At 42.0% G+C, this 27,494-nt stretch overlaps 1 protein-coding gene across 7 annotated transcripts in view; it reads left to right on the top strand.

The window, feature by feature from the left end:
- The window catches only part of ST8SIA5 (ST8 alpha-N-acetyl-neuraminide alpha-2,8-sialyltransferase 5), a 76,502-nt gene extending 60,986 nt beyond the window's left edge, over positions 1-15,516 (top strand). For all 7 annotated transcript variants that reach the window (XM_013183166.3, XM_013183164.3, XM_013183165.3 and 4 more), the window contains 4 exons: positions 2,257-2,401; positions 4,665-4,777; positions 8,229-8,321; positions 9,308-15,516. In XM_013183166.3, coding sequence (XP_013038620.1) covers positions 2,257-2,401; positions 4,665-4,777; positions 8,229-8,321; positions 9,308-9,776 — 820 coding nt within the window. In that variant the 3' untranslated portion in view covers positions 9,777-15,516. The remainder of the gene's footprint in view (positions 1-2,256; positions 2,402-4,664; positions 4,778-8,228; positions 8,322-9,307) is intronic.
- The last annotated feature ends 11,978 nt before the right edge of the window (positions 15,517-27,494 follow it).

Genomic DNA, 27,494 nt, shown 5'->3' with positions numbered 1-27,494 from the left:
ATCTTCAGATGTTTCTTCTGGTATACAGAGACCTCTGCAGTTTGTTTCTGTAGTACCTTACCTTCCTTCATGTGACATCATCTTTGCTGAAGGTCCTTCATGGTTCTTTCAAGATATGGCTTATGAAACTGGTCTTGTGAAGGCAATAGTTGAATGAAGCCAAAACAATACTTGAATGTTGAGTGTTAACATATTCAGGGGCCATATTTGAGTAGTTCTATGGAAAATTTCAAAGTGGAATATAGACTGGTTAATTCTGTAAATCACTGCAATGATTCAGAATGAGGCCCCACAGATTTCTCCCAAATTCTCTTTAATAATTGCAGGAGAAAGCTGGCACGAGTTAATGAGAGAATGTGAGGATGCATGTGCTGAGTTAGTCACTAACGTCTTTAAAAATAACTAATTGTTAGCCCCAGATTCATTGCGTTTTTTTCCAATATAAACTTCCACACATATGTTTTTAATGTATTTTTCTGTAAAATATTTGATGGGCAATTATCGAAGCCCATTGTGGGAAAAAAAAAAAAAGAGCTATATGGAATTATATGGGATTAGAGCCTTCTATCATAAAGACTCCTTAGAGTGAGAGATCTGGGTCCTAATGATTGTGGCCAGAGTGCAAGGAGCACACAGAAGTACCAAAGCCAGCTGAGAGTTGGGAGCGATGAGAAATGACCATCTAGAGACCATCTGGAGGAACGTCACTCTCAGGCCAGCAACACCTGCACTATAAGCAAAGATCACACTTACTTTTGTATCTGTAGAGTCAGGAAAACAGTTTTGTGGATGGTCTTTCTCCATCAGATGTCAGACATTTACATTAATGAATATGAGTCAGGAAAACTATTTGGACGATAGATTAAAGAACATCTCTTCCAATTCCTTAATGCAGAACTAATGAGGAAGGTATTCTTATCTCAAATATCACAATTCAGTTCCACTACCTGCTTTTCATTATTTAACGATCTAGTTACTTGAAATTACTCATTGGCTCACTCAGTCTCAGTTGCTGCCTTGATCTGGTCATCATACGATGTCATTCTATTTCAGTCAAGTATGTAATAGTAACTGGACATCACTGAAATGTTTGCATAGTTCCGTATTTGCTTTCTGATTCTTGTAATAAAACCCCTAGAGAAGAGTGGCTTATTTTTCCAACTCCTAGTGAGGCCACATACCCCAGAGGCAAGGTACTTAATCTAGCCATTTGGCTTTCACAGAATCACAGAATTGTAGGGGTTGGAAGGGACCTCAAGAGATCATTGGGTCCAACCCCCCTGCCAAAGCAGGTTCCCTAGAGCAGGTTGCCCAGGTAGGCATCCAGGCGGGCCTTGAATATCTCCAGAGAAGGAGACTTCACAACCTCCCTGGGCAGCCTGTTCCAGTGCTCTATCACTCTTACCGTGAAGAATTTCTTTCACATGTTGGTGCGGAACTTCCTGGGCTCCACTTTGTGGCCATTGCCCCTTGTCCTGTCCCCACAAACCACTGAAAAGAGGCTGGCCAAATCCCTCTTTCTCCCACAATTTTATCCCAGGGACAAAGAAATTTTGGCCATTTGTCTGAGATTCTGGAGTTGTAGCCATGACCAGACTGCCCTGCACCCATTTGTCAGGACTGTACCATCTCCCTGATGTGCGTATGTGAGGTCAAAAGCAAAACTAAGACCTTTTAAAGTTTTCATGTCATTGAAATGTGCCATGCTCCACAGTAGTCTGGTAAGTGTGGTAGTGACTTTAGGTATTGCTGTGTCCCTGCCCCACCAAGCTTCCACATCCCCAAATGAAGGCTTCAACCCCTGTGTTTTCTGCTCAGTGATGAGTGAATAATTTACAAAAAATGGAAGACCTCTAAAGCAGAGAGGGACTAATTCATGAGGATGGTTTCCACAGGATATGGGGGCAGAAGCTCAGATTTGGGGTATAGAGCAGAGCATAGTTTTCACGTGGTTTTCCTGCAGCCTAGAAGAGGGACAGGTACATGGGTCTCATTTCTCCTGTTTAGTGGTTTGTTTTTTTTTTTTTTCCATAAATTCATCACTCAAGGAAAGTTTCACCGAAGCTGACATTTTCTAAAGGAAAACCCAGAAAACCACCACTTTGCCACACCTATTGCTAGTGGTTTTTTTAATTTACTATTATTTTATTTTTATTTTTTTTTCTGAAAAATGCCTTTTTAGGAGTAATAGTAATTGCAAATCCTAAAGCATGCTGTCAGCTCCTGGATTTTATTGATCTCTTTTTCATTTTACAGGTCTACTTTGTCGAGGTGTTGCAATGCCCCTGCCTTTCTGTTCACCACCCAGAAGAATACTCCCTTGGGAACTAAACTGAAATATGAAGTGGATACTAGTGGAATCTTCCATATCAACCAAGAAATCTTCAAAATGTTTCCAAAGGTGCCTCATGCCTCTATCCATTGGCAGATTTAACTTCACTTTACTTGCAGCATTAGATTATATCCTATAGCCAAGCATTTAGCAGTAAGCAGTTTGACTTTTCTGCAAACATCATTGCTTATACTTTTAATATGTTTAGTTTTGATACAATATTTCAACTGGTTATCCTATTTTCTAATGGTCATCTAGTCTAGTGTGCAATGTACATACATTTTTCTGCAGAATATTGGCGACCTATCTGCAAAGTGGCTAATGAAGTAACTTAGTAAAGCTGAATAAAAAAGGCCGTTAGTGAACAGAACTTTTTAAAGTACAATATTCACATAAAATAAATCCAACATTTGGGGTAGATCTGCTTTTTCAGGGCATGATTATTTTATAATTCATATTCACAGTGACTGACTATTTTTATCCTTATTCCTACTTGCAGCTTATCTGTGAACAGGCTGCAGAATTCTCAAATATATCCATCGTAAAGATTATTCAAAACCTTTTCAGCAGATAATCCTTGACCTGAGGGCCAAAGTGCAAATGTTGTAACTGGTGGGTAAATCCCGCTGCACTTTGTGACTGATGTGCAGAAATGGTCTCACGTGACTACTGACTTATCATGAGGCACATGTCATGAATTTAAAATGCTGTATTTGGAGGGGATAACTGCAATTTGTCCCTTTCAGAAAGGGAGGAAAATACTCAGTTTGAGTACATGGGATTCTGTCATTAATGTTGACCTGGAGGGTCTAACAACTTCTAATCCATTTGCTCTCTGATCACGACTAAAAGGTAGGGCAGTGCTAAATGTGCACATGGGAAACTAGGGCAGAGCAGGGGAAGGACTCAGATCCAGGAAAGTGCTTTGGCATCTGGAGATGTGCAAAGAATGGGTACATCTACATCCAGGAGCACAGTACTCAAATCCTTGCCTAATTACGCAGATGAATGCATGAAAGACTATAGATTCCTGTTTTCTTTGGCTGGGAGTGACCTGTAGCTGCTGTTGTATCTATCCAAGACTGCCTCGAGGATGCTCTGCAGTGTCTATCACGTGCCAAAGTGCCTTTGGGGTGCACTGGGCAGCAGCTATGGGGCCAAAGCCACACTCTGCCTAGGAGCAGGGCTGCTGCATGGCAAGTGTAGGAGATGCAAGGCTGAAAGCAAGGGAGCAAGAGCATAAGGACCAAAGCATTATGCTGAGACTGAACACCTGGCTTTTGATTCCCTTTCAGAACTGCTGAGGCATTTCATGTTAAGAAATCACTGGATAAAGCAGAGACAACTCTGTCATGCTTCTCTGTTAGATAGGTGCTGCTTTTGTCAAACAGGCATAATTGCATGTGTGCCCTTTTGCCTCATGATTTATGAACGCTACGGGAAGATCCTGGAAATAATCACCTAGAAATGTCACGCCGTTACCACGTCTCTCTGTAGTTTGCAGTATGAAGTTATTGATAAAATATGTATGTACAAAAAAGAGCGCTCTCATGCTTACATAAGTGCATCTCTACATATTTATAAGGTGTAGTGGAGCTCAGTGCTGCATCACGGCCCTCTCACCCCAACAGCCCAGTTCTGCTCTCCGAGATGTGATTTTGACTCTTTCTGGCTTCTGCAGCAGCTGCATATGTGCATACGATGACAGAATTTTGCCTAAAGATTACAGAAAGATGAGTCACATCCAAGTCCTTAAAGATGCCTTACCAAAGGCTCTAGGCACTGCTGGTGGTACAAATGCTGTTTAATAATCATTAATGCTATCAGTACAGGCAGTAGTGGCAAGCACTAAAATTTGGCCTAGGTTCTGATAAGTAGCTCTGATGTGTCGTCTGATTTAGAGGGACCTTCTGGGCTTTACTGGCTGCTCTGGGACTACCTGCAGACTTCTCCAAAGCAGGACATCAGCGCCTGGGCAGCCAGCAGTATGCAGGCAGCTAGGAAGGCGATGCCTTGGATATGCTGATTTTATAGCTCATGCCCCCGTGTGGAAGTCAGAAGGGAAAGCAGGTTTCTAGATGACTTCTTCCATTATTTAGTCTGGACCAAAAAGAGCTTATTACATTTTTCTTTTTGAGTTAGCGGTTTACAACATCTCTAATTGCACAGAAAACAATCCCTTCTGCTTATGTACACCATGGGCCAGAACCAGTGTCAACTTCCTATGATTAGTGCATCTGCAGCAAGATGCAGCTGCACCAAAAAAAATAAAATAAAAGACTTGTTCCTTCCGTGGTTCAGGAGAATAACTTTCCTTGCTGTGATGTTGCAGGATATGCCATACCACCGCTCCCAGTTTAAGAAATGTGCAGTGGTCGGGAATGGAGGAATTCTGAAGAACAGCAGATGTGGCCGAGAGATTGACAGTGCAGACTTTGTGTTTCGGTAAGCACCATAGCACCATTTTGTTTGTTTGTTTTGCCTGTTTTCTGTTTTAATAACAAATAAAAGATTGCTAAGCTACTCTTTCCCACATGCAAACCTGGGATTTACAAACTGGTTAAGTCTGCTTCTTGCACAAAGTGGTGAGATTTCAAAGAAAACACTTCACTATATGACATTTATTGAAAATTTAGGCTTTGGGGAATTATTTCTCCCTATCCTCATGTAGTTAATCATTGATTTATTGACAAAGCTTAATGTCCTCATTCAGCCTGCCCTGTTACTCAAGTTGTGGGTTTATCCTTCTGTGGACATTAGCCCAGGCGTAGTGTCCTGTGAACATGGCTGTGATTTTCTGGAACAGTTCTGGACCTTTTCTGCATAAGAAGCAGCTTGGCAAGACCTTAACAGCTCCACACCATACATCTCACATGCCTCAGAGGTGTGTTTGTGAAATGGTGCAGTCTCTTTGGATGCAGAGCTCAAGTGCTGCATAATGCGAGTTTTGCTGATCAGTAACGCAGATTCCAGGTTGTGCAGAGACACCCAAGTGACTTTGAAGTTTTGGTGTCTTTACACTGCACTCCCCACTGTATCTGGAGTTACCCTGGTTTTGTATAGTCAGGGTTGTCTTGTTACTTGCATCCCTGGATAACAGAATTTAGCAGTCTTATCATCATCCTTAATATGAAGGAAAGATGTTTTTATTATTCATATGCATGTCTAATCCCTCTCTGAATCCTATTAAGTTCTTTGCTTGGGTCATGGCATATGACAGCTAGCTCACAGATTCATGACCTATTTTGTAGAAAAGAAAATCTTTTTATTTCTCTTAGCCCATTTTCTGACCTTAGGTATATTTTTGTAAGTTTAAAATAACTTCATAAATCAATGAATTTCTCTGATTTCATACCATAAAAATTAGTCCAAATTTTGACTCATTGTATTCTTAATTTGGCATCAAATGAAAAATAATTTTTTACAGGTCCTTCCTTCACTGTTCACTAATTTCATACCCCTTTTCTCTGCCTCCTGTTCCCCCTTTATATTAAACTATCGTCCTAATTCTATTCCATGAAACAGTCTAGGCTTCATACAATCTGCCTCAGTTTAAAAGCCTGCTTTACATTGTATACATTAAATTAGTATGGTAGATTCCTTTTTACTATGTTTGATCACTGCTATTAGTATGATTGAAACGAAAGACACGTTACACTTGGAGATGACAAACTATTGAGTGGAAGTGGAAATATGGGCAGCAAATGTCATCATTTATGTATAAGAACTTTCAGTGGAGGTCCATTCTTACCACTGTTACTCTTTCTTGGACAGTACCACACCTGCTTAAAAAAAAGCAGATGAGATCAGTGCAGAACATAGAAATTGGATTTTTTGGTATCAGGAATTTATTAGAGACTTAAGTAGAACTGAAATATGAATGAATACATCAGTACTCGTGCAGCAAAAAAAATGGTTCACCATCTCCAAAACATATGGGACCAGTGTTATGCTCAAAGCCATGTTACTGTTTAGGAGCTTAAAGTCTGCTGTCATCAATTTTAAAGTAGAGCTTATGTTTAAAGACAGGTGTCCTTAATCCACTTAACAGATCCACTTTCCAGTCTGACACCAGTTCTCCAAACTGTTGGAAATCGCCGTCTTGGTCAGCAACAAAATGATTATTTAAAATAGCAAACACTACGGAGCACTGCTGACATTCAACTATTCCTTCAGGACACCTTTGTATTGTCAGGAGCCTTCTGGTCAGCAGCATGCAACTAATATTTTTTTTATGAAACAAATTCTGATAGCAATTACTTATACTGCAATAGAATGTATAAAATCCACAGAAACCAATTGCATTTACCAGTTGTTATTGTCTATCACCATCTACTGGCCAGAGTGGAGATCTGTGATGAAATGTTGGATGCGTGCTGGAATGTGACTATTTTCTTTGCAGGGAAGAATTTTTGGAGTTATACAGTTTATGCAGATTGTATAGTTTTTATAAGGAATTATCACCTTCAACAAATTTAACCTTTCTTAATCCTGATGTGAGTTGACTGTTTAAAAATATTAAAGCAAAATATTTGAAAACCTTAGTCAAATATAATCTAATGAATGTGGTGCCCAGTGCTAGGTGGAACTGAGAATGCTAGAGGACTTCAGAAGGATGTTGCATGACCTAGCAGAGAAAAGTGCTGGAAATAACAATGCCCATGAGGAGGACAAGGTGGTTTAAAAAAAAATTGTCTGACCTGATAAAAGAGGACTCTCTGGGAGGTAGATATGAACCTCCTGAGTCTGAGAAGGACTTTGAAGGATTTTTGTGCGTTTGTTTGCTCCACTATACTTGCTCCCTCCCTGGGACAGAGAAATTATGTATTGAGAGCTTGTAACTGCTCTGTAACACTTTGAAAACACTGAGCACTGCTTACCCTACATGCCTTCATGGTTTTCTATTACTCAGCCCTGATCTTCAAAAGTAGTTTGGAAGTGTTTTGGAATTAGGCACAGCAGTAGTTTTGAGATGTGAGGATCTAAACAGTGATGACTTTTATTGTGGCTCATAGATCACTTCAAGAATTTTGAAAATGTCAGCAGATGGCTAACATTAGCTTGAACTGAGGGTAAGACCAGCTGTAAGAACACTTATTTTGCCTCTGACAATACACGCTGCATTTTTTTTTTTTTAAATTGAGTTTCCTATGGAAGTGAAGCTTGTGTGCAAGTGTGTTTTTCAGTAATTTCAGCATCTCTTGAGGTATGCCCTAAATTTTGTAAGGTGACGAATCTAGGTCAAGGCCAGGGTGAGGTCGAGTTTTGCAAACGTTCACGTTTGCTCCTAATAGCTTTGACATCCACTGTCAAATCTGTACATTCAGAACTGCTGCTCTTATACTGCACTGGGAGATACTTACAAAGGGAAGAGGAGGGGAAGCAGGTTGTTTTGGATTAATTAGGGACTGGACTGATTTCTCTCTTGTGTAGCATATCCCCTAAATTCTCTTGGGTGTGAAACAAAACATGTTAAACACAATGTTAGAAGTATAGCTTGTGTATTAATTACAGAATACAATTGAGCTGGTGCTGAGGAAGTCCTTCATTTTAGAGGATGATTGTCCTTGGAGCTTCATCCAAATTCTGGCTCTAAATTACCAAAGTAAATAGCTGAATTGCTACTAAGGGAGCAAAATGAGTGAACATTGGCTACATCTGCCAAAAGAGGACAGCTCTGACAGACTTTGGGGAGAACAGAGGTCTTTATACAGCCCCTAAGAACTTGGTACTTTAATGCACAGTCCAGACGTCAATGTGTTTTCATATGATTTTAAATTCTCAAAGTGTTTCTAGATTTGTTGACTGAAAGAAACGCTTAAATCAATTCTACTTTCTAATGCTGAAAAGGTGTAAGGAATTGTTTAACTTTCTCACTATTTTTTTTCCTTTATAGATGCAATTTGCCTCCTATATCTGAGAAATACTTCACAGACGTTGGGGTAAAGACGGACGTTGTGACAGTCAATCCCAGTATAATTACAGAGAGGTCATTTCACTTCTTTGTGTTTTCGTCTCCTATTGCTTTTCCAAATCTACCTTTCATTAAATTCTAACTGTTAAAGAGAATTTTTATCCCAATATTACTTATAACTGACACTAGGAATCATACATTCCATACAAAGTGAAATTATTTGGAATCAGTAACAACTTAAAAAAATGTGTTAAACATTTAAACCTTCACATTGATAATAGAAAGTGGGAAGCCAATGAACTAAACTCATAACAGCAGAGCCATCCTTCCCCTGGAATTCCTGTGTGGTGCTGGCAAGCCCCAGGAAAATGTTTCGGACTCATTAGGTTGGAATTGACTTGATCCCACCCTAAATGCTTAAATAAACACACATCATCATATGTTTTTACAAAAATGCCAGTTAAACTTTGGAGCCAGGACTGACCAGGTGATTTCAATTTTAAATTTGTTAATACCTTCACACCACCTTGCTGACAGGTTTGGGACCATGGGGCTAATTCCTCTTGACCTTTCTTGGTGGGTGAATGTGTTTAATTTTTTCATAATTTTCTTGCACTGCAGTTTTCTTTTAGATGTTACAGTTAGAAATTCTAATTTAGAAATGTTTTTCCTCTGCTTTGGTGTTTGCCAGTTTTTTGAACTGTTCTGCACTGCATAGTGCATTATACAGTTGACCAAGCCTTGGAAAAATTACATACTTCTCATAATAAAAGGAGAAATGAGACATAATCAGAAATGTCTACGAAGTTCATCCACTGTAATATTGTCAAAAAAGGGGAGAATATATATATATATATATTTTATCCCCTGCATTTTGCCCTACATTTCATACTGATGTTTTAGCTACAGGTCTAAATATATTGCCCTTGTTAATTGAAACATTATTTCAATTATCTCTGTATCAGAAATTTTTCAGTAAAAGCCCGCTCTGGATTTCTTATCTGCTGGTCCAAACTGAGACTGTATTGGTTTGACTGTTGCTTGCATCCTTTTCCCTGTAGATTTCATAAGCTGGAGAAGTGGAGGAAGCCTTTCTATGATGTGCTCCAGGTCTATGAAAACGCCTCTGTGCTGCTGCCGGCTTTCTACAACACCCGCAACACGGACGTCTCAATCCGGGTCAAATATGTCCTGGATGATTTTGAATCTCAGCAAGCTGTTTACTACTTTCATCCCCAGTATCTCATAAATGTCTCACGCTACTGGCTTGGCCAAGGAGTGCGGGCCAAGCGGATTAGCACGGGACTGATCCTGGTGACTGCTGCCCTGGAGCTCTGTGAAGAGGTCCACCTCTTTGGCTTTTGGGCCTTCCCCATGAACCCCTCAGGGATTTTTATAACTCACCACTACTATGACAATGTGAAACCTCGCCCTGGTTTTCATGCTATGCCTTCAGAAATCTTCAACTTTCTTCACATGCATAGCAAGGGGATCCTGCGGGTTCATACAGGGACCTGTAGCTGCTGTTGACAAAGACACTTCTTCGTCTGATGCAACAGTGCAACAGGAACTCAAAACCCCTGTACAGTGTAGGAGGTTTTATTACACCCTGAGATTATGCAATAATTGTTTGATATAAATTTCCTCAAGGCATTGCATCCCATAGGATCTAGGATACCAGCATCCTTCCTGCTAGCAGAGTTGGGTCCGTAACAGTGTGGGTGAAGCAGAACTCCTCTGCCCCAGGGTATGCGCTACCCTGGAAAGCAAGTTGGATAAGAAGCACATTTCCAATAGGTTTAGAGATATACAGAGCACATAAATATAGTTATCATTTCACTATGAAGAAAAGCACCAAACTTTTGAGGAGAATCGGTGGTGGAGAATTTTAGCATACTATATGACTTTACATAGGTTTCTGAGTCGAGTACCTTGGGGCATTGCCAGATTTTATTGAAAGCACTGTTCTCTGGCATTTGGGTTTTTGAAAATATTCTTTAGCATTATAGTTTTAAGGGCAATTGTATAACTTGAGGTCTTTGTTCTGTAATGTCACAAAGTATTGGTGAAAAATAGCAGATAGATTTGATAGGAACAAACAAGGTCACTTTATGAAATTATTCAGCTGGGATAGAAGAGAATGTTAAGCTCCCATTCTCTGCAACAGGTAACTGTGTTGATCATGATGTCTAATTGTTTTAGAGCTTCTTTCTTCTTCTTTCCTGTGTCTTACATTTCTGTTCTTCTCTGTTGATAATGTTTTCTTTCTCATTGCCTGTAATGCTTTCCTTCTCGCTAACGTATGTGCAACGTGTGCACTTTCTCCTACAGTGACCATCGCAGCTTCAGTTTGAAGCCTTTACTGAAGAAATGTGATTCTTCACACTTCTGCAACCTTTTCTTGGGCTAAATGACAAGGAGATTACGCTGGTTAGATGTTCTGGGTTGATTTTTGGTTCAAATATCACAGCATTGGATAGAAAAAGCATTTCCTCTTCAATTTTATTAAAGACTTTGTGAGAGAATCTGATGTTGATCTGCTGTTGTGCAGGTTGAGTTAAATATTTTCAGGTATCTGTGATAAGTACTTGCAGGACATGAAGTTAAAAGGCAAAGAAGATACTTTGTGGCTTGGAGTATGATGCTTATTTTAAAATTATGCATTTCAAGACCTCAGGTGTCTTAATGTGGCGTTTGTTTGTGTTGAGAATGTTACTAGGATGATAAAAGGGCTGGTGTATTCTATAAAAGGTTACCAATGTAACTCAGTTATGTCAAGCTTGATTTTCCACCTGATACAGTTAAACTGGCAAAATCCTGACTCAGAAGAGATGCCACATGCTGCCAGAGTTTATTTTGGCTGCTGAACCACAGTGTAGTAGGCTGCTGGCATATGCCCTTTGATATCGGTATAACTACGTACACAGGATGGTGAGGTTTGCTGTTTCAGCTGTGCTGGCATAATTAAAATGAGCAGAGTTTCCTCGTGTAACTTGTTAGTTTGAAGCACTTGGGCTGTTGTCCAGTGCCTTGTCTTGTCTTATTTAAATTACAAGGATTTGGGGTTTAAAGTGCTCATCCTCTGTGAGGGATGCTTTTCTGTTTTGGGTGGGTGTTTGAATCCAAAAAGGACTTGGATTTTGATTTTGTAATGCATGAATGCACAAAGCTTCTTTTAAAAGCCTCTGCGCTGTGCTGAGAGGTCTAGAAATTGCTCACACTATAGATAAAGTGATCTAAAAGGGAGTGAAGCACGATGGTCACCGTTTCAAAAGTCCCTACTGACCAGCAGTGTCTGGGATGGTATACAAGAGTCTGTATTTCTTTTACACTAGACTCCAGAGGTCTGATTACTTTAAAAGCAAGCCATGTTCTTGGTAAAAGAGTCAGAGCTCACTTGGGAAATATCAGCCAGGAGTAGGTGAAGGGCCTGTGCTTAAGCTTTATGTATTTGCGTTGTGCTTTTGGTCTTGTTGTGCTGTGTGTTGGTGAGCACCACCTCCTATCAGCTAGCTGTGAGCTGTGCAGCGCGCTGAGGATGCATTTGTAGATGAAATGGTTTCCTTGATTTAATATGCAAAAGAGATCTTTGTCTTTGCTGTGTTTTGTAAATTAATGTGAAAAGGGCTTTGATAATGAAGTGCTGTAACAGAAGTGCTGTGTAGAGAGCAACGTGACCCGTAGGTTGGCCATTTTGCTGTGTATTAAGCTTTATGATAACAGGAATGATGCTGAAGCTGGTACGTAGAGCCCTTACTTCTTACTCTTCCTGAGTAAGGGTCTGGTAGTGTCTTCAGTATTGCTTTGCTGCTGCTGCTTTGCTAAGGATATGTTCTTTGGTAAAGGTTTTTCTTCGCTATGTTGATTGAAGCGAACAAAAGCGTCTGAAAGGAGTCTGATCCGTTGAAAGAGACACTTCAAAAAGAAGGGAAGGCATTTGAGAAGCGTTGGTATGTTGGAAAATAGCGGTGCAAATCCCTGATTAGTTGCAAAAATCCTTTTGGACTTTTTGGATAGACAAAAGGATAAGCAAAACTGTAATTACGGCTATCCTGTAATTACAGGGACACAGACATTTCCTTTCCTTTGTTTGCTTCATATAAATGAGCAATGTAAATTCACCTAGGCGATACTGTAATAAGTGCAGTTGTACTGTGTTTAGATTTTTGATGGGTTACAAGTCTATAACTACTATATTTTTTTAATGATGTTAAAAATGTCTGTGCAGGATACTTGCACATGTGCACCAAAGGCCCAATCCTGCAACATTTATCTGAAAAGAGCTCCCATTCAAGTGGATGGGTATTTTATTTGTGTAGGGACTGCAGAAACAGGCCCAGACGTGCCTGTGACGGTGTACATAGGTGTATAATTAGATGTAGGGAGTGATTAGCAAGCCAGAAAGATACTTAAAGAAATATCTATAAAATATGAAGTGCATGTTGCGGCGTGTTTACTTTCTGATTCGCTTTTCAGGTGTTGCTTGAAAACTGGTTGAAAAATGATGGCATTTTTGTCAGAAATGCCGTATGCGGAAGCTTTCAGGTTTTTCTTGGCCTCCTTGCCTCGCAGTGGGCACTGCAAGTTCAGATCCCTGCTGTCCTGTGTGCAGGAGCGAGGGCTGAGGATGGAAATAGTGCCCGGGAGGTTTCAGCTGTGCAGAGGTTGCTTCTTGCGCAATGTCACCGTGGGGTGGCTGAGCCAGTACTGACCAGCCTGAGCTTCTGCCCATCCTGCTGAAATGGACAACGAGAAGGGCTGTTGCAGAAAGAAGGAAGGACCCTCCTTATTTTCTGCCATTAGTAGGTGTTTTTTTTTTTTGATGTCAGTAATTTATCTGAGTTTGAGGCTATTTTGTTTCCTTCCTCCCGTATGGTCAAAGCTCCAAATGTTCAATCTTAACCTTTTTTTCCAAAGAACCTGTTCAAAAGCCTGTGCTCTTAGTCATATGGTCTGAGTTTTTGGGTAGACCAGTGTGGAGTCAGGAGTTGGACTCGATGATCCTTATAGGAATCAATCCCCCGATGCAAAAATCTGATCTGTCCAAGAAGAAAGGCTGTCATCTCCCTGGTACCTCATCCTGAGCTCAGGCTGTAATCCCGGCTCTGTTGAGAATATGAGATCTGAGACAGGGAGAGAAAAAATTACAATATTATGGTTTAATCACTGACTCCTGGTAGTATTTATGAGAATCTCTTAAGAAGCTCCTGAGATCTTCATACACTGGCAATGCAAATTCAGTCAGAAAAACATAGCTAGGCCTGCTTCTCCTTGATTGTCAGGTCGGCGGAGGAGGCTTATGAATCCGCCAGTGCTTTCATCAGAGGGAAGGAAGTATTTAGTCAGAGTAGTTCAGCTGCTTGCTTTTGATTTATGGAATCCAACTTTGCTGTCGGACAGAACAGATTAAATAGTGGTAGCTCCATTATAATATTTTAGCATATTTTCTGTGATTGCAATGGAATTTTCAAAGCTAGTTCAGGAACTGCAAAAGGGGAGCAATGCCCTGGTGTCTTCTTCTGCTGGGACCTCTGGGAGGAGAGCCACCACGGTGAGTAGGTCCGTGATCACCTGGAAAAACCACATGAAGGGAATTTGGGAGATTGCAACCACAGCTCTGGTCCGAGCCTTTAGTGCTGTGGAGTAACACCACAGAGGTGACACATGGAGCTTCACAGCTTGCGATAGCGAGGAGCAGCAACCCCGGTCCCCAACAAAAACTACCCCTGTGCAGGCTCGAAATTGGCAAGAAATTGAAGGTGGTGTTCACTCCAGATGGCTGGATGTGGTGGATGGAGGGGAGCAGCTCTAGGAACAGTCATCTCTGTGGGGTTTGGTGGATCAGTAGAAGGCCTGAGGCACTCGTGGTGACATAGCTTCGTGGGCAGGCTGCCCCTGCTCGGCTTGACGTGGCAGGAGGGAGCGAGCTCTGGTTAGCGTGTGAGGCAAGATGGGGAGGATAAAAGATGTGAAATGAGAGGGAATCTGTCCTTTTAAATTGAGGCCTAGTGGCTTGTCAGCAAGGCTGTAATTTTACAAGCTTGGGTAGTGAAAATGGAAAGCTTGGAAATGAACCGTCCCCCAGTCTGGTTTGTATCTCAGCGTGCAGAGAACTTCGGAGGTTTTACACATACGTTGAGAAGGAAATGTTGACGATATTTAGCAATCCCTAGGGGCCAAATTCCCTGGGAAATTCTGGAGTGAGATGAGGTTTCAGGAATAAAGGAGGCAGTATTTATTCTTAGGGCCTTTTCCGAAATCCAGTGAAATCTATGGAAAGTTCAGTGTACTTCAGAGAAAGCCTCCAAAATGGACCCCGGTCGTGGGCAGGAAGAGCAGCCTCTTGTTTCTTACTTGTTTAAGAATACATTTTTTAATATATTGTAGATACGGTGCAGTAGCAATACTGTGTTTTTAATGGTGTGTGTCAAGAACAAACTTATCTGGAAGCAGAAATGTTGTGACTGTCACTCTCCCTTCCAGATTTCTGCACTTTCCATCTTTTCAAACTCATCTATGCAAAGCATTTCATCTTGGTAGTGTAAGTCACTGTGTGAGGCCACAGCGAACCCCCCGTACCCAGCTGTATGTGTGTGAATCACATGCCTCAAGAGAAGAGTTCTTTTTTCGGCTTGCTTGGAAATACCAGCATGGAATTCATCAATGACGTGAACGCCGTGAAGGCGGGATTCAGCCCGTTCCCTCTGAGGCCATCACTGTTTGCATTTGGCTTCGCTAGGAAAGCATCGGGTCCAAAGCTTGTAAGGCAAGCCAATAACCTGCATCTCCGAAAACCCACCCTCCCAGACTATAATCATTTTATGTCTTAAGGTCATCCCGTCTAGTGTGGGTGAGGCTTCTGGACGTCGCCGTGTTGTCTGCATGGGATCCTAAACCAACAAGCAATTGTACGTAAGTGCTTTTTCAACAAACCTTAGGGGAAACCCGAAAGTACGCTAAGTGGGGGAGCCTGAGTCCCAGGCCTGAGCACCTGCAGCGCTCCCCAAAGCCCTCAGCATGAGAAACATCAGAAATGTGGGACTGGGCCGCGGTGGGAAGCTTCAAGAAAGACAGGGCTGCCTCACCACTTCAAGGACTGAAAGCTGTAAATATGTTACTGACGTGTCTGACTTTCTCTTTAGAAGCCATAAATGTTCTCGGTGTTTGATCTTTGGGTAAGTTGATGTATGTTTTTAACTGTACTAATCACTGTAAAATGTGTTAGCATGTAAAATGGTGACAAATTAAGCCAGCAAAATCAGAAACTGTGTTGGCTAGCTCTTGAAATGTCTGTTTTACCTGGAGCTGTCTGCAGTGGGATGGGCCAAGACACTGAAATGTCTCCGTTGCTCCCTATAGCTTGTGCTGTATGCCCCCCATTTTCACCTGGTGGAAAACAAATACTTTGGAAATGCTGGAGCAAAACTGTGTCTTTGTGCAAAGAGAGCTTGGGCTAGTACAAAAATAAAGCTTGTTCCGTGATTGTTATTTCGGTAAGGCACTGACAGCAGGGGCGGACAAATACAAGAGGAGTCATGGTAATTTCATGCTGATGTTAATGCCATCGTGTCCATTGAGTCACCTTTCTTTTTTCCATCCTCCACCCTGTAATTCTTGCTTACTGTTTCTGTAGCTGTATTATGGTTGTAATAGAAAGCCTATCAATTGATGTAAGCCATAACTAAAGCAGTAATCAGGGTATCTTTTTTTTTGGGTCTGTGTCACTGTGTTTGAAAGATGATTTAATTCTATTGAATAAACCACTTTAACAGTTTTATGGGAAAGACAATCTTTGTGTCACTTTTCGTGCCTTCAGACTCATATTTTCTGCTGTTCTGTGTCTCTGAACAGGGAGAGCTGGAAGCTCAGCTGGGAGAAATTGGTTCGTATAACTGGGGAACACCACTGCTGAGTTATATGGTGATATAACATCATGTATGTATACAGACACATAAAAGTAAATGCAGGGTTATACGATGATATAAATTGAGAATTTGGTATTTTGATCACTTGATATTCGATGTTAGATACTGGATTGTAGCATACGATACATATGGACACAGTAAGATGATTTATTACAAGGAGTAGCGATCCGTACGCAGACAAGCTGTGAAAAGCCTCTGCAACCCATTGGGTTTGCCTGCTTAACACCTTCCTGACAGCTCTGTCCTTTACTGTCCTCACCTTCACGTGGCGAGCAAACCCATCTCCCTTGGCTCTGAGTGACCTTATGCAGCCACAGCCTTATGAGCTTCTACTTCCATCCACACTCGAAGCATCAGGAGAATTAAAACTCAGTTGTAAAAATATTTGTGGGAATACAGAATAGTAGACCGAACAACCATATGTTTTTGCAATTGGATATTTTCCTGTGGATCTTTATTGTTTCAGATCATAAACTGAAATAGAAGTGGGTGATAGAAATAAGCTGAGCTTGATAATAGCACTCTGCTAAGGAAAATGTACATTCCTTGGAAGATGCAGAGCTGTGGTGAATACTGGAGAAATCAGTTCTCATTCCTGCTGACATTAAACCCAATGGATGCACTTCCTTCCCACAGCTGCTTGTGATTATTGTCAGTGATTATTCAATCAAGAAGAGGAAACATGTGGAGAGGGAAAAATGAATAGACAAATTGACACTGTATGATATAATTGGCGTCTATCACGTTGCAAATTGCTCAGCTAAGCAAGCAATCAAGGAATGGTTCATTTCCTCAAGATCGCAGCATCCGTCATTTTCCATAGTGGCGTTTGCAGCCTTTCCTCTGAGAGAGGATAAATAAAAGGCCACAGTGGATTAGAGAGATGTTTCACCACAGCCAGTTTCTGACAGTGCCCAGCAGTGGATTCTTGGGGAAAGAGCAGAAGAAATACGGAAAAGCAATAAACGGCCCTTCTGCGGGTATTCCCTCAAACTGCAATTGCCAGTTTGTATTTTTGGCCTCGGCAGTGCTGTGTGGTACTGAGTGTCAGATTTTAGTTCCGTGCTAGTTTTAAAAAATGAGTCCTGTTGCTTTTGGGAGCTGCTGCTTCCTCACTCCCGAGGGTGCCCAGCGAGATGCCTTCACGTTGTGGGGCCTGCTGGGAGGAGCCAACACAGATCCTAACCTCCCTTCTTGCAGCAAAGGCAGCACCTCCTGAAATAACATCTCTTCACGAATCTTTATCTTTTTTTGGTTGGTTGGTTGGTTGGTTGGTTGGTTGGCTTTGCCCACCAGCTCTACAGCTATGATGACCAGGATCTATTGCTGGCTGGTGAGGTGCTTGCAGCACTCTAGGTTTTGGTCATCTCCCAGTGGTATGGATAGAGAAGTAAACCATTTAAATCCACGAAGGAGCTGTTGTCCATCACAGAGAGGGAAGATCTTATGTAAGTGCCTGTAACTACTGCAGTGAACACCAACAATATGAATTTTAAAAAGAGCAAGTGCCGGATTCTGCAGCTGGGAAGGGGCAACCCTGGCTGTACTTACAGCTTGGGGGATGAGACGCTGGAGAGCAGCCCCGCAGAAAGGGATCTGGGGGTTGTGGTTGACAGCAAACTGAACGTGAGCCAGCAGTGTGCCCTGGCAGCCAGGAGGGCCAACCTGGGGTGCATCAGGCACAGCATTGCTAGCCAGTCAAGGGAAGTGATTGTCCCACTCAAATCCACTATTCACAGGGCATCTTTTTTATTTATTTTTTGCAAAAAAAGAGAGAATACAACATCAGTTCTCTGTCTTGTCAGACGTACTGACAGCCAGCACTGTCACACTGCCAGTTTTAGCAAACTTTCCGCCTTGCCAGGCTCCAGGTAAGTATTTGGGAAAAGAAGCCACCCTTTCCCCAGGTGGGGCAGGAGCACTTCTCGGCAGTGTTTCCATCTCCCTGCCTGCTGGCTCAGCAGCGCTTGATAAAACCACGGGCTGCAGTCAGGTCAGGCAGGCAAAAGACTTTCAGGCAGTGGAAGTTAATCTTGGGAACATTCGTGTTTCTGAGCGCATTATTTCCCTTGAGGAATGCTGAGGCGCTGAGGGAACCTGATAATTTTGCAAATAATTTGCTTTCTTTGCTGCTCACTGCAAAAGCAATCAGGTGATAAAACAAAATACTTGATGCCCTGATGCTGTGCTCCTCGGATGTTTCCGTGGATGTGCAGCTCACAATGATAAATATGGAACATGCATCCCGTGTATTTGAAAAGATTAGGTCATATTTTTGAGTTCCCACATAGGTGTTTCATGAAGTAGCCTGTACTGCAAATGTTTTTGTATTTCAGAAGTGTCTCTTCAATCACATCCTTAATAAATCTCTTGGAAGCTTTGTTTCACATGGCGACATTTTGGAAAGGTTGTGCTGCAGTGATGGATTTCAGTATCACACTGTTTGGAAAACTGATTGAGTAGGTCCTTTGAATGATGGTGAGAATAAATCGATCACCATCAGGGATTTATTTTTCAGCCTCATGGAGCACCAGTTATGCAGGACTGCCACTATCCCTGCAGCCAGACCCTGCAACTCTGTAACTCCTAAACTGATAACAGTCTTTTTAGTTCTAAACTGATACTAATAGAAAAACTTCATTCCACAGCAATCTTTTGGCTGCTATGTATGGCCGGGGGGATCTCCCTGGTTCTTTCTGAAGGGAGGCAGGAGGAGGCTGCACAGACCAGACCTGTCCTTCAGACCTTTCTGTCCTTCTGCCAAGCTGCCTGCAGCTGGCAAAGCTGAAAATCCCATCTCACCTGGCAACCCTGCACCTTCGCCCAGGAGGCTCCTGCTCTCGCTCAAGCTGCCTTATTTTCTAATGAAGATGCGTTTTTCTAATGCATCTCTTTTTCTCCTGAGGGTTGTCCACGTGCAGGGACACGTAGGCTGTAGGGGGACAACCCACCTGCACCCCACCAGCTCACCCCAAAACCCCAGCTCTCCCAGAGCCATTTGTCATCCTTGGTTTTCATAAACTCTTAGGGATTACAGAGGGCAGCAGTAATGATATAAAAATTTATCTCACATCTAGCAGCTGCTTTTATTGTTTAAGGCCTGGAGGTGTTTCCTCTCAAATCACAAGCACTTTACACTGGTGCCTTTGGACTTTCAGTATTTCTTTATTGCCTGTTACACTCACACTATCTGGATTTGTTTATATCATTTTATCTAATCAGTGAGTTGCCTCACTCATTCGCATAAGAAATAATTAGTAAAAACAATTGGAGAGCAGATCTTGACTCTATGTCAGCACAGGCCTCTTATTATATAAAATAAACCCGCTGGTATCGCTGTATTCAGGTTGCTAGCAGAATTAAATGTTCACACATGACTGCAGGAAGAACCGTGCGTGTCGCCAAGCTAGAAACATTCACAACACATCCAAAATGGTTTTCTGAGCAGTGGAGCTGAAGAAAATTATCTTCTTCTGGATTTGTGGATCGTGGTGGACAGGTTTTTTAATTTAATTTATTTTTCTTTATACAAGAGCAGCTGTAGGCTGCACCCATGTTCTTATTTCGCACCCTGGAGGACTGACCCAGCAAAGAGATATTGCAAGTGCTCAGATAAGTAGAAGAGTTTAAATGAGGTTTTCTGCCATGTAAGACAACAGACAACCCACTCTGTGGCTGGGATTTCTCCCCTTGCCGAGCTCTCTGGAGTAACGAAGGCACAAGCATGTGTGTGCTATCCACAGGAGCTTTGTATTTACCTAAAAATTCCCTAAATTTTCCAGGAAGAGGCTCTCCTGGAGAGCTCTAACTTCTTGCTGTCAGCAGTGGTTGAAATTCAGCATGGGCATTGGGAGCAGAAGGGATGGACTGACAGACGGACACACGGCCTTCCACAAGAAATGAAGGCAACCAGCACCGCTGCTCCCCGCGTGCTCTCTCCCCAGGATGTGCCCCACTGTCCTGACATCTTTTTATCGCAGTGAGTTCACAGACTGTGCCAGGCTGATGCTAATCTGCCTGTCATGGAGAGCAGGTTGATAAAACACCCACAAAAATAATCTGGGGGCTTTGTGGCAATCTCTGCCTTCTGTGATTTCAGTTGGAAAAGTAGTAACCGTTCGCATCTTTATAATTAAGGTTTTTTTGGGTGAGTTTTCAGCCAGCTCATCAGAGGTGAATGTGCCCTGCGAGGTGTTCAACACAGACTGTCTTCGTGGCCCAGCTCGTTTCCATCTCCTGTGCTCAGCAATTTTGACTTCACTACTGCAATTTTTAAGTGAATATTGCTAAGTTTTAGCTTGAAAAATGTACTTTTATGATTAGCAAACTTTGTAGCTGCATGAGCAAGACAATTTCTGGGGATTAATTAACCTACACCTTAACAGCTTTTTCATTTGTTAGCCTTTTGACTTTTAATTTTATACTAAAAACTAACAGGAAAAGCAAACAAAATGCGTTCACTGAGCAGTCAAAACTGGTGGCTGCATAAATAATCTTCTTCCAGAGGACAGATAAAAGAGTGTCAGCTCATGGAGCGTCTTCAAGAGTCACTAATTTTCAGGAGACTTAATTTTTCTTTTCTTTAGATGAAACAGAAATGTGAATAGCTGAAAAAAATAATTGCAAATATAGCATTAAACCTGGAGTAAGTTACCTATAGTGGAACTTTGTGCTAATGTGGCTGTATCTCTCCTGTGCCCTGGACCAGTCCAGACACTGCTCCCTGTGCATGCACAACACTGCCTGAGATGTGGGAAAATGAGAACTGTTAAGAAAAAAAGAGGTTTTGTTGTATGTTACTGAGGAGTTTGTACAGCTTGTTGATGTATCCATATATTTGCTATGAAATGTTTTTTTCCACCTTCTTTCTGCAGCCTGAATGTTGGGTGCTGGGCTGTCTGCCTGGCATCATATATATAATATATAATCAATTAACAATAATTTAAATATATTACAAATAGTTAATAATTATTGATTCTGTTATTTTTTTGTTATAAAAAGTAGCAATAATGCTTAAATATTTTTACTACCCGTAAGGCATCAATGCTACACTGCTGCACTGCAAGGTTTTAAGTAAGGTGCCTGTTCCTTTCCTCCAGAAAGCATATTGACATTGTTTTTTAAACAGTATTTTTTTCTCTCTTGTTTTTGGTTCATTCAGCTCATACTGTTTTTGTTGTTGTTGTTGTTGTTTGAACAGAAATATGCACCTAAAATAATTTTCTACCAATATTAACATCTGTAAACATATATATGTCTTACGGCGGATGCTTCAGAAAACATTAAAGTAGTTTGGCACTGCGCCCTTATCTAAACCAGCATTATTATGATAACTGTCACTGACGGGCTTTGTAAATTGTGTTTATTGTTTTCTGTTCCATAATTTTACACCATTATTATGGCAATTTAAAGGGACAGGCAGATTACAGGCTTTGCTTGCTGCAAAGGACGGAAATTTGTTAAAAGCTCCCTCTAATCCATCCATAAATTATGTACAATAACATGGGTCCATCTGGGTTGTTAGACTTGACCGCCTCTCTTTAAGCCCAGTCATAACCTTTGCACAGGAAGACTGAACGTGGTTTATCTCAGAGTGCAATCTTTCATCCTTTCTGAGTGGCAAACAAGATCTCCTCCAAGTAACAAAAGGCTTTGACCAAAGCTGGGGTCAAGGTTTTGCTCGTTGACCTTACGAGAAGCAGCTCCAAAGTGGTAAGACCCCGACAAATGGAGCGGTGAGAATTTGGGCTCCCTCTTTGGCCACAGATCTCCAACGGCCTGAGCAGCATTAATGAACTCAGCTGGATCTTGTATTTGTATCCTCAGTTCAGAGGCACAAAAACAGGGACAGAGAAAAGGTGAGTCTGCGCTTCCCACACATACAAAGGAACAATATTCAGTGTGAGATTCACCTCTCCTAATTTTAGGCACCTCCATTGTAGGTCTACACAGATGAACTCCGTGCCAGGGCTCTGTTTGTAGAAACACATCCCAGTTTATGGGCTTACGCTGGGTATAGGCCTTGTTCCTCTAAAATGACATCAGACTGACAGCAATTTTTCTGAGACAGCTTCATTGTGCCTTCCCTCTCCATCCTGTGCATCACCCAAAAGGGACTGGAGTTAAATGGAGACATCATCTGGCCTGTCAAGGCCAAGGTTGGGTTCTGTGTTCTCTGGAGGATGAGCTCATGTCCTAACGGAGATCTATTAAATATGTATACGTACATATATATACATATCAGTCTGACCTTAACCTTGGAGCAGTCTCCTGTTATGCATAACTACAGAAACAAAGTGAATGTCTGGTTGACCTGTAACACTGTAATTTAGCACGGGCATTCATCCCGACAAGGCCAGCTTGTGTTGCAGAGCAGTATGTGCTCCTGATAAGGGCTCTGATATTGGGACGTAATTGCTTTTCTAATATCCATGTATTATTTACACCATGCTACTGTTGCAACCAGTGGCAAACTTCTTTTGACTCCAGATCTGTTGTTACTGTAATGTATTTATTAGAGCAATGCAAGGTCAGACTAGTCTCAGTTATTTGACTGTAAATGACCCAAATGATACCAATAGTTTTAGTGCTCTAAAACCAATGAAAGCGAGATCAAAATCAGGACTTTGGAGTATTAATTTACTTTATTGTCATATCCTGACAGAAGGTTATTAAGTACTTCAAGTATTAATGCTGCTGCTTTATTTATAACAGAGATAAGTCTTAGAAGTTTCTTAGGGGTATTTCTTCAGGATAAGGGCTTGAAGGGAAAACTGAGCAGGACATGAACACAAAAGGTGATCGGATTAGCAGTGACTGAGGCAACATCAGTCTTCAAAGTTCAGTTTTAATCCTTAAAGGTAGCTCTTCCAAAGAGGCTTCATGAGACATCACTTGCGTTAGTTTACATTTGGCAGGCAGTGATGACCAGGTCTTCATGAAACAAGAACCATATTTCTTTAGGTAGCATTTTAATTTTAGTGAAATCTTTAATATTTTTTTTTTGAAAGACAATGCATCTGGCAAGTTGTGACCTGAGGAGGAACTGCAGATGGTGTCTTCAAACCAGAGTTTTTTGATCAGACTTTTCTGAGCCTTCTGCACTGACCTAATTCTGCTTCTGTTGCAAAGAGGGGGTGAAGTGGTCAATGGTCCAGTGCAGGCAAGGCTGGCCATCATGCACAGCTCTCCCCAGGTGTCCTTTGCCCATCTAGAAAATGCTTGGGCAAGAGGGGAGAAAATCTGTGCTCAAGTGGAGAAGAGTGAGCAAATCTACCAGTCTGAATAAAGAAAAGCAAAATAATACATTAAGGTTTATTTAACTTTATGACTCAGGTTGTTGTTCATTATGTAGGATTGTCTCCATCAAAAAAAACTGGCCTGTGCCTTGAGAAGAGGCTTTTGCTATGATTTGTACTGATGTTAGAAGTGGAGTTTTGCTCCTCTCTTATACAAAAAGTTAAAATTACTCTAGTTCTTACTATATAGAGAAAGACAGGGTGAGCTAAATGGGAGAAACAAAAAATGGATGAGCCCTATGACGGCAGAAAAACTGGTTAATGTTCAACTGGTTATTCTTCTTTTTTATTTTTTTTCTTTCTTTCCTCTTTTCATCTCCCCTCCATCTCTCAGAGGTCAATAGGTCCTTTCTGGCTTCATATTTTTTTAAAGCCCTCATTAACTGTGAAAGGGCTCTCAGCTGACTGCCCTTGGCACATAAATACCCACCGTGCTGGTGCCCATGCCCCTGCCTCATCTCCTGGCTGCCTCGGCCACTTCTGCTGAGGACACCTGAGCCTTGGGAAGAAAGCTTTCCCTCCCAGGTGGCTTCGCTTAGCAATCTGCAACCAGCAGCTGAAGAAGGGAACAGGCTGAGCACCGCAGGCACAGTTGTTATGCAGTGGGGAGAGAAGCTCCAGTCTGCTGGTGGGTGGTGATTTTCACTTTTCTGTCATTTATACTCCAAGCTGTATATGCATACGGCCCCGTTTCTCTTCCCTACCGAAAGTGAGCAAACAAGACCTAACAATAATTTGAGGTGTATCCAGAAGTTTTATAATCTTTCTTCCTGATGTAATTAAAAAGCTAAAAATAAAATCAATAAGAGCAGTTAGAATACGCAGATAAAAAGTTCTGGGGCTGGATGCGTGCAAAGAAATGCCATAACAGCTCCTGTTTATCTTGAGCCTGATGCCAATGTTTAACAGCAAGGTAGAAAACCCAAACTAGCAGCATGTTGGCTGAGGGACTCTGCTAGCTCTTCAGAGCCTCATCGCATTGTCCTCTGTGGGAGAAAACAGGTGAGAATGATTGCTGCTTGTTAGTACAGGTGGAGGATATCCCTGAGAATAGGCAGAAATTGGGGCAGGGGGGAGCAGGGAGTCTTGTTTGCTCCCCTGCCACAGCTTCACTCTCAGAGCGGCTGAATTTACCTGAGTTAATAATGGAGAGCTAAAATCTTTTTGATGATTATTTGAAAATTTTTGTTTCTAATAAACTCTCCCAAATCCATGAGGACTGGGGGAACGTGGGCTAGGCTGCTTCATTGTGAAATAAGAGGTTTATGATTTGATATTTTAAATAAAAATGTGGACTAATGGAGCCTTGAAGATCTGGCCTTAGCAATGAGTGTTGAACTGTGCTGGAAGTCCTGGCAGTAAATCAGGTAAGGGGTGAGGAGCCTTTTGTGCTTTCCTGCTGTATTTCTTTTTATTTATTTGCATAATAAGTGATGTGCCAGCGAATCTTAAAAATCTCTGTCAAAAGACCAAGAAGAGTTATGCTTTCACAAGTCCTTTATCATTTGTGTATTTGAATTATTCTGCTTTGTAGTTTCTTGTGAAAAGATGTCTTTCAAATGACAGCAAGATTTGTCTTTGTGTTGCAGATAAAAATGCTGTTGAACTTTGGAGCAATGCCCTGTTCCTTAACAGCTTTAATGCTACACCTGAAATCCCTAGCTTAGAATTTGGGGTCCAAGGCTTAAAATTTAGCACATCTCAGGTGTGTTGCCAGTCTCCATCCCATGCAGAGGATGGGATCTACATGGTGTTGTATGATCCTAGTTGTTGACCTCCCATTGTGCATGGGGTACCATGGTCTGAGCTAACTTTGGTTAAAATACTAATGGTTGTATTAACCCTTGGTTAAAATACTAATGTTTAAGCACGCAGGCATGAGACTAAATTTTTTTTCTTTGATAGCTTGACTTTATAAATTCAACAAAATATTACATTGTTATTTGTAACCTCAAAGGCAGGTTTTTTTTTTTTTTTGGTGGATTTTAATTCTTGGAGACTGTTCCACACTTTTGCAAGGGATAAATGGAAGGAGGCATGTCCTCAGCTCTGCCCAGAGCCCCTCAGGCATATGCTGGCTGCTGTTCTTGTGACACACCAGCAAATTCTGGTGGCCTTTGTCTGGAAAACCACCAGTTGTTGTCCTGGGGAAATTTTCAGAAAACCTTTCGACTCGGAGAATTTAAGCAAAGAGTGAAAAATTAGTTGTCTTGTTAAACAGCTGAATGCACCAAGTGACTGCCTGTCCAACAGTATTTGTACTGCAAAAAGCATCACCTCCCCTGCAAAGGAGGCAAACTTCATCCACCATAACAATTAATGAGCTGCTTAATTGGGCAAGTGCTGGCTCCACTGAGACTGCTGACAGGTTTGCAGTGAAGGAGATGCTTGAGTATTTTGAGGGCTTGGGGAAGTTAAGCCTCAAGCCAAGCCACAAATTCACCCTTGAGATCCTAATCCTGGGAACCAGGGCTTATGGCAGGGATGGTCAGAGGGGAAGTTTCTGTGTTTGTCCAGCTCTAGCAAAAAAACTTCAAAACGTGCCTCAGTGTAGGACACCAACATTTGGAGATTTTGGCCTTGTGTGACTTCTTTGTGAAGGGAATAGAAATAAATCGCACAAATGCTTTCTCTCTGAGAAGCTGAAATTCCTGCCTGGATTCAGGGAAGTCTCTAAGCACTCGTGAAATCTGACAGGCAAAGTCCTGCCTGGATCCCACTCCGCAGGAGCTTGCTGTGAAGGCCAGGACTTTACCCTGTGGCTCTAATTACATGCTTAGAGCTGATCAGCTGTGGACATGCTTTCTGAACGGAGCCTTTGCCCCCTGGAAAATGCTAGGATTTAGATTGCTTTCAGCTTGCTTTTCAGTTCAATTAGTTGGTAGAGCTGATCTCAGCATGGATTAGGATTGATTTATGACTCCAGATTGGGAGTGTGTGGTAATAACACACACTTCCTTCCCCCTCTCCTTCTCATAAAGGTGCCCTCTAATTTTTTGTAGTCAATTATGTCACCTGTTTGATATCGTGCACCTGCCTCATTCTTTGGTGTTTGTCCTCTGTGTGCTGCAGTCCATTGCAAAGACGGTCATAGCAGGGCTTTAAATAACATTTCCAGGAATTGGACTTTTCAAAGCTCAGAGCGTGAAAAATCACTCCTTGTTTTCCTCTTGAGAGCTGTGTGCCTGATGCTACAGTGCAGGGCAGCAGGGGGTTCTGCCCAGGTTCTTCAGCAGGCAAAGCACACCAGGCCTGGAGCAAAACCTGGGGCAGGCTCTCAGGTACTTCTGGGTCTTCATCCACATTTCATGGGCTGAAAAATCTCTCTGCTCATCTTTAATACATGCAGTGACTTGAAAGAAGTCCAGAGGTTTGAAAGCAGGCTTACCATGAACTACTGCAGTGCCTTCCTGGGCACCCAGGCTTGGTCCTGCTTCAGTCTAGCAGGCGTCAAAAGTCAAGCAAAAAGTGATGTGGGGTGTTAAAATTTGATGAACTCCAATAAGAAATGAAAAGGTGAGATTCACCAGTGGAGGAGATAAGCAATTACTGTGACTGTGCTGAGTTCTCCAACACTGGAAGCTTTGTTTCTAAAGCCATTTACCAGCAGGTGTAAAAGTCGCCATCCCATCTGACCTGCCTCTGTGTACAGGCAATAGGGCCTGGAATCACCAGGCTGAAATCCAGCTGTGTGCCATGGGAGGTGGAGGTGCCAGTACAAATAGGCATTAAACTTGGGGTGCTGTAAGGTAAATTACGAGTGTCTCTGCCAGCAGGAGGTAGCCAGGCCTGTTGTGTCTCGATGCAGGGCTTTATCTCTGAATGGCCCTTTGGGCTTGTAACGGAAGAGGGCGATTGATTCCCTATCCCCTCTGAAATCCAGCCAGGCTCAGAAATGAAACCAAGGGTGGGCTGGCTACCTGGTTCACTAGCAGTGCATGCAGACGTTTGCAGCTTGTTCGCTGTCTTGGGATGGAGAGCACTTGTGCAGCTGAGGATGGAATCACCTGTAGACAAATAACGCA

This window comes from Anser cygnoides, chromosome Z, assembly GCF_040182565.1.
Source record: "Anser cygnoides isolate HZ-2024a breed goose chromosome Z, Taihu_goose_T2T_genome, whole genome shotgun sequence".
Lineage (NCBI taxonomy): Eukaryota > Metazoa > Chordata > Aves > Anseriformes > Anatidae > Anser > Anser cygnoides.
The sequence above is the reverse complement of the archived record's forward strand: the minus strand, read 5'-3'. Positions and strand labels throughout refer to the sequence as shown.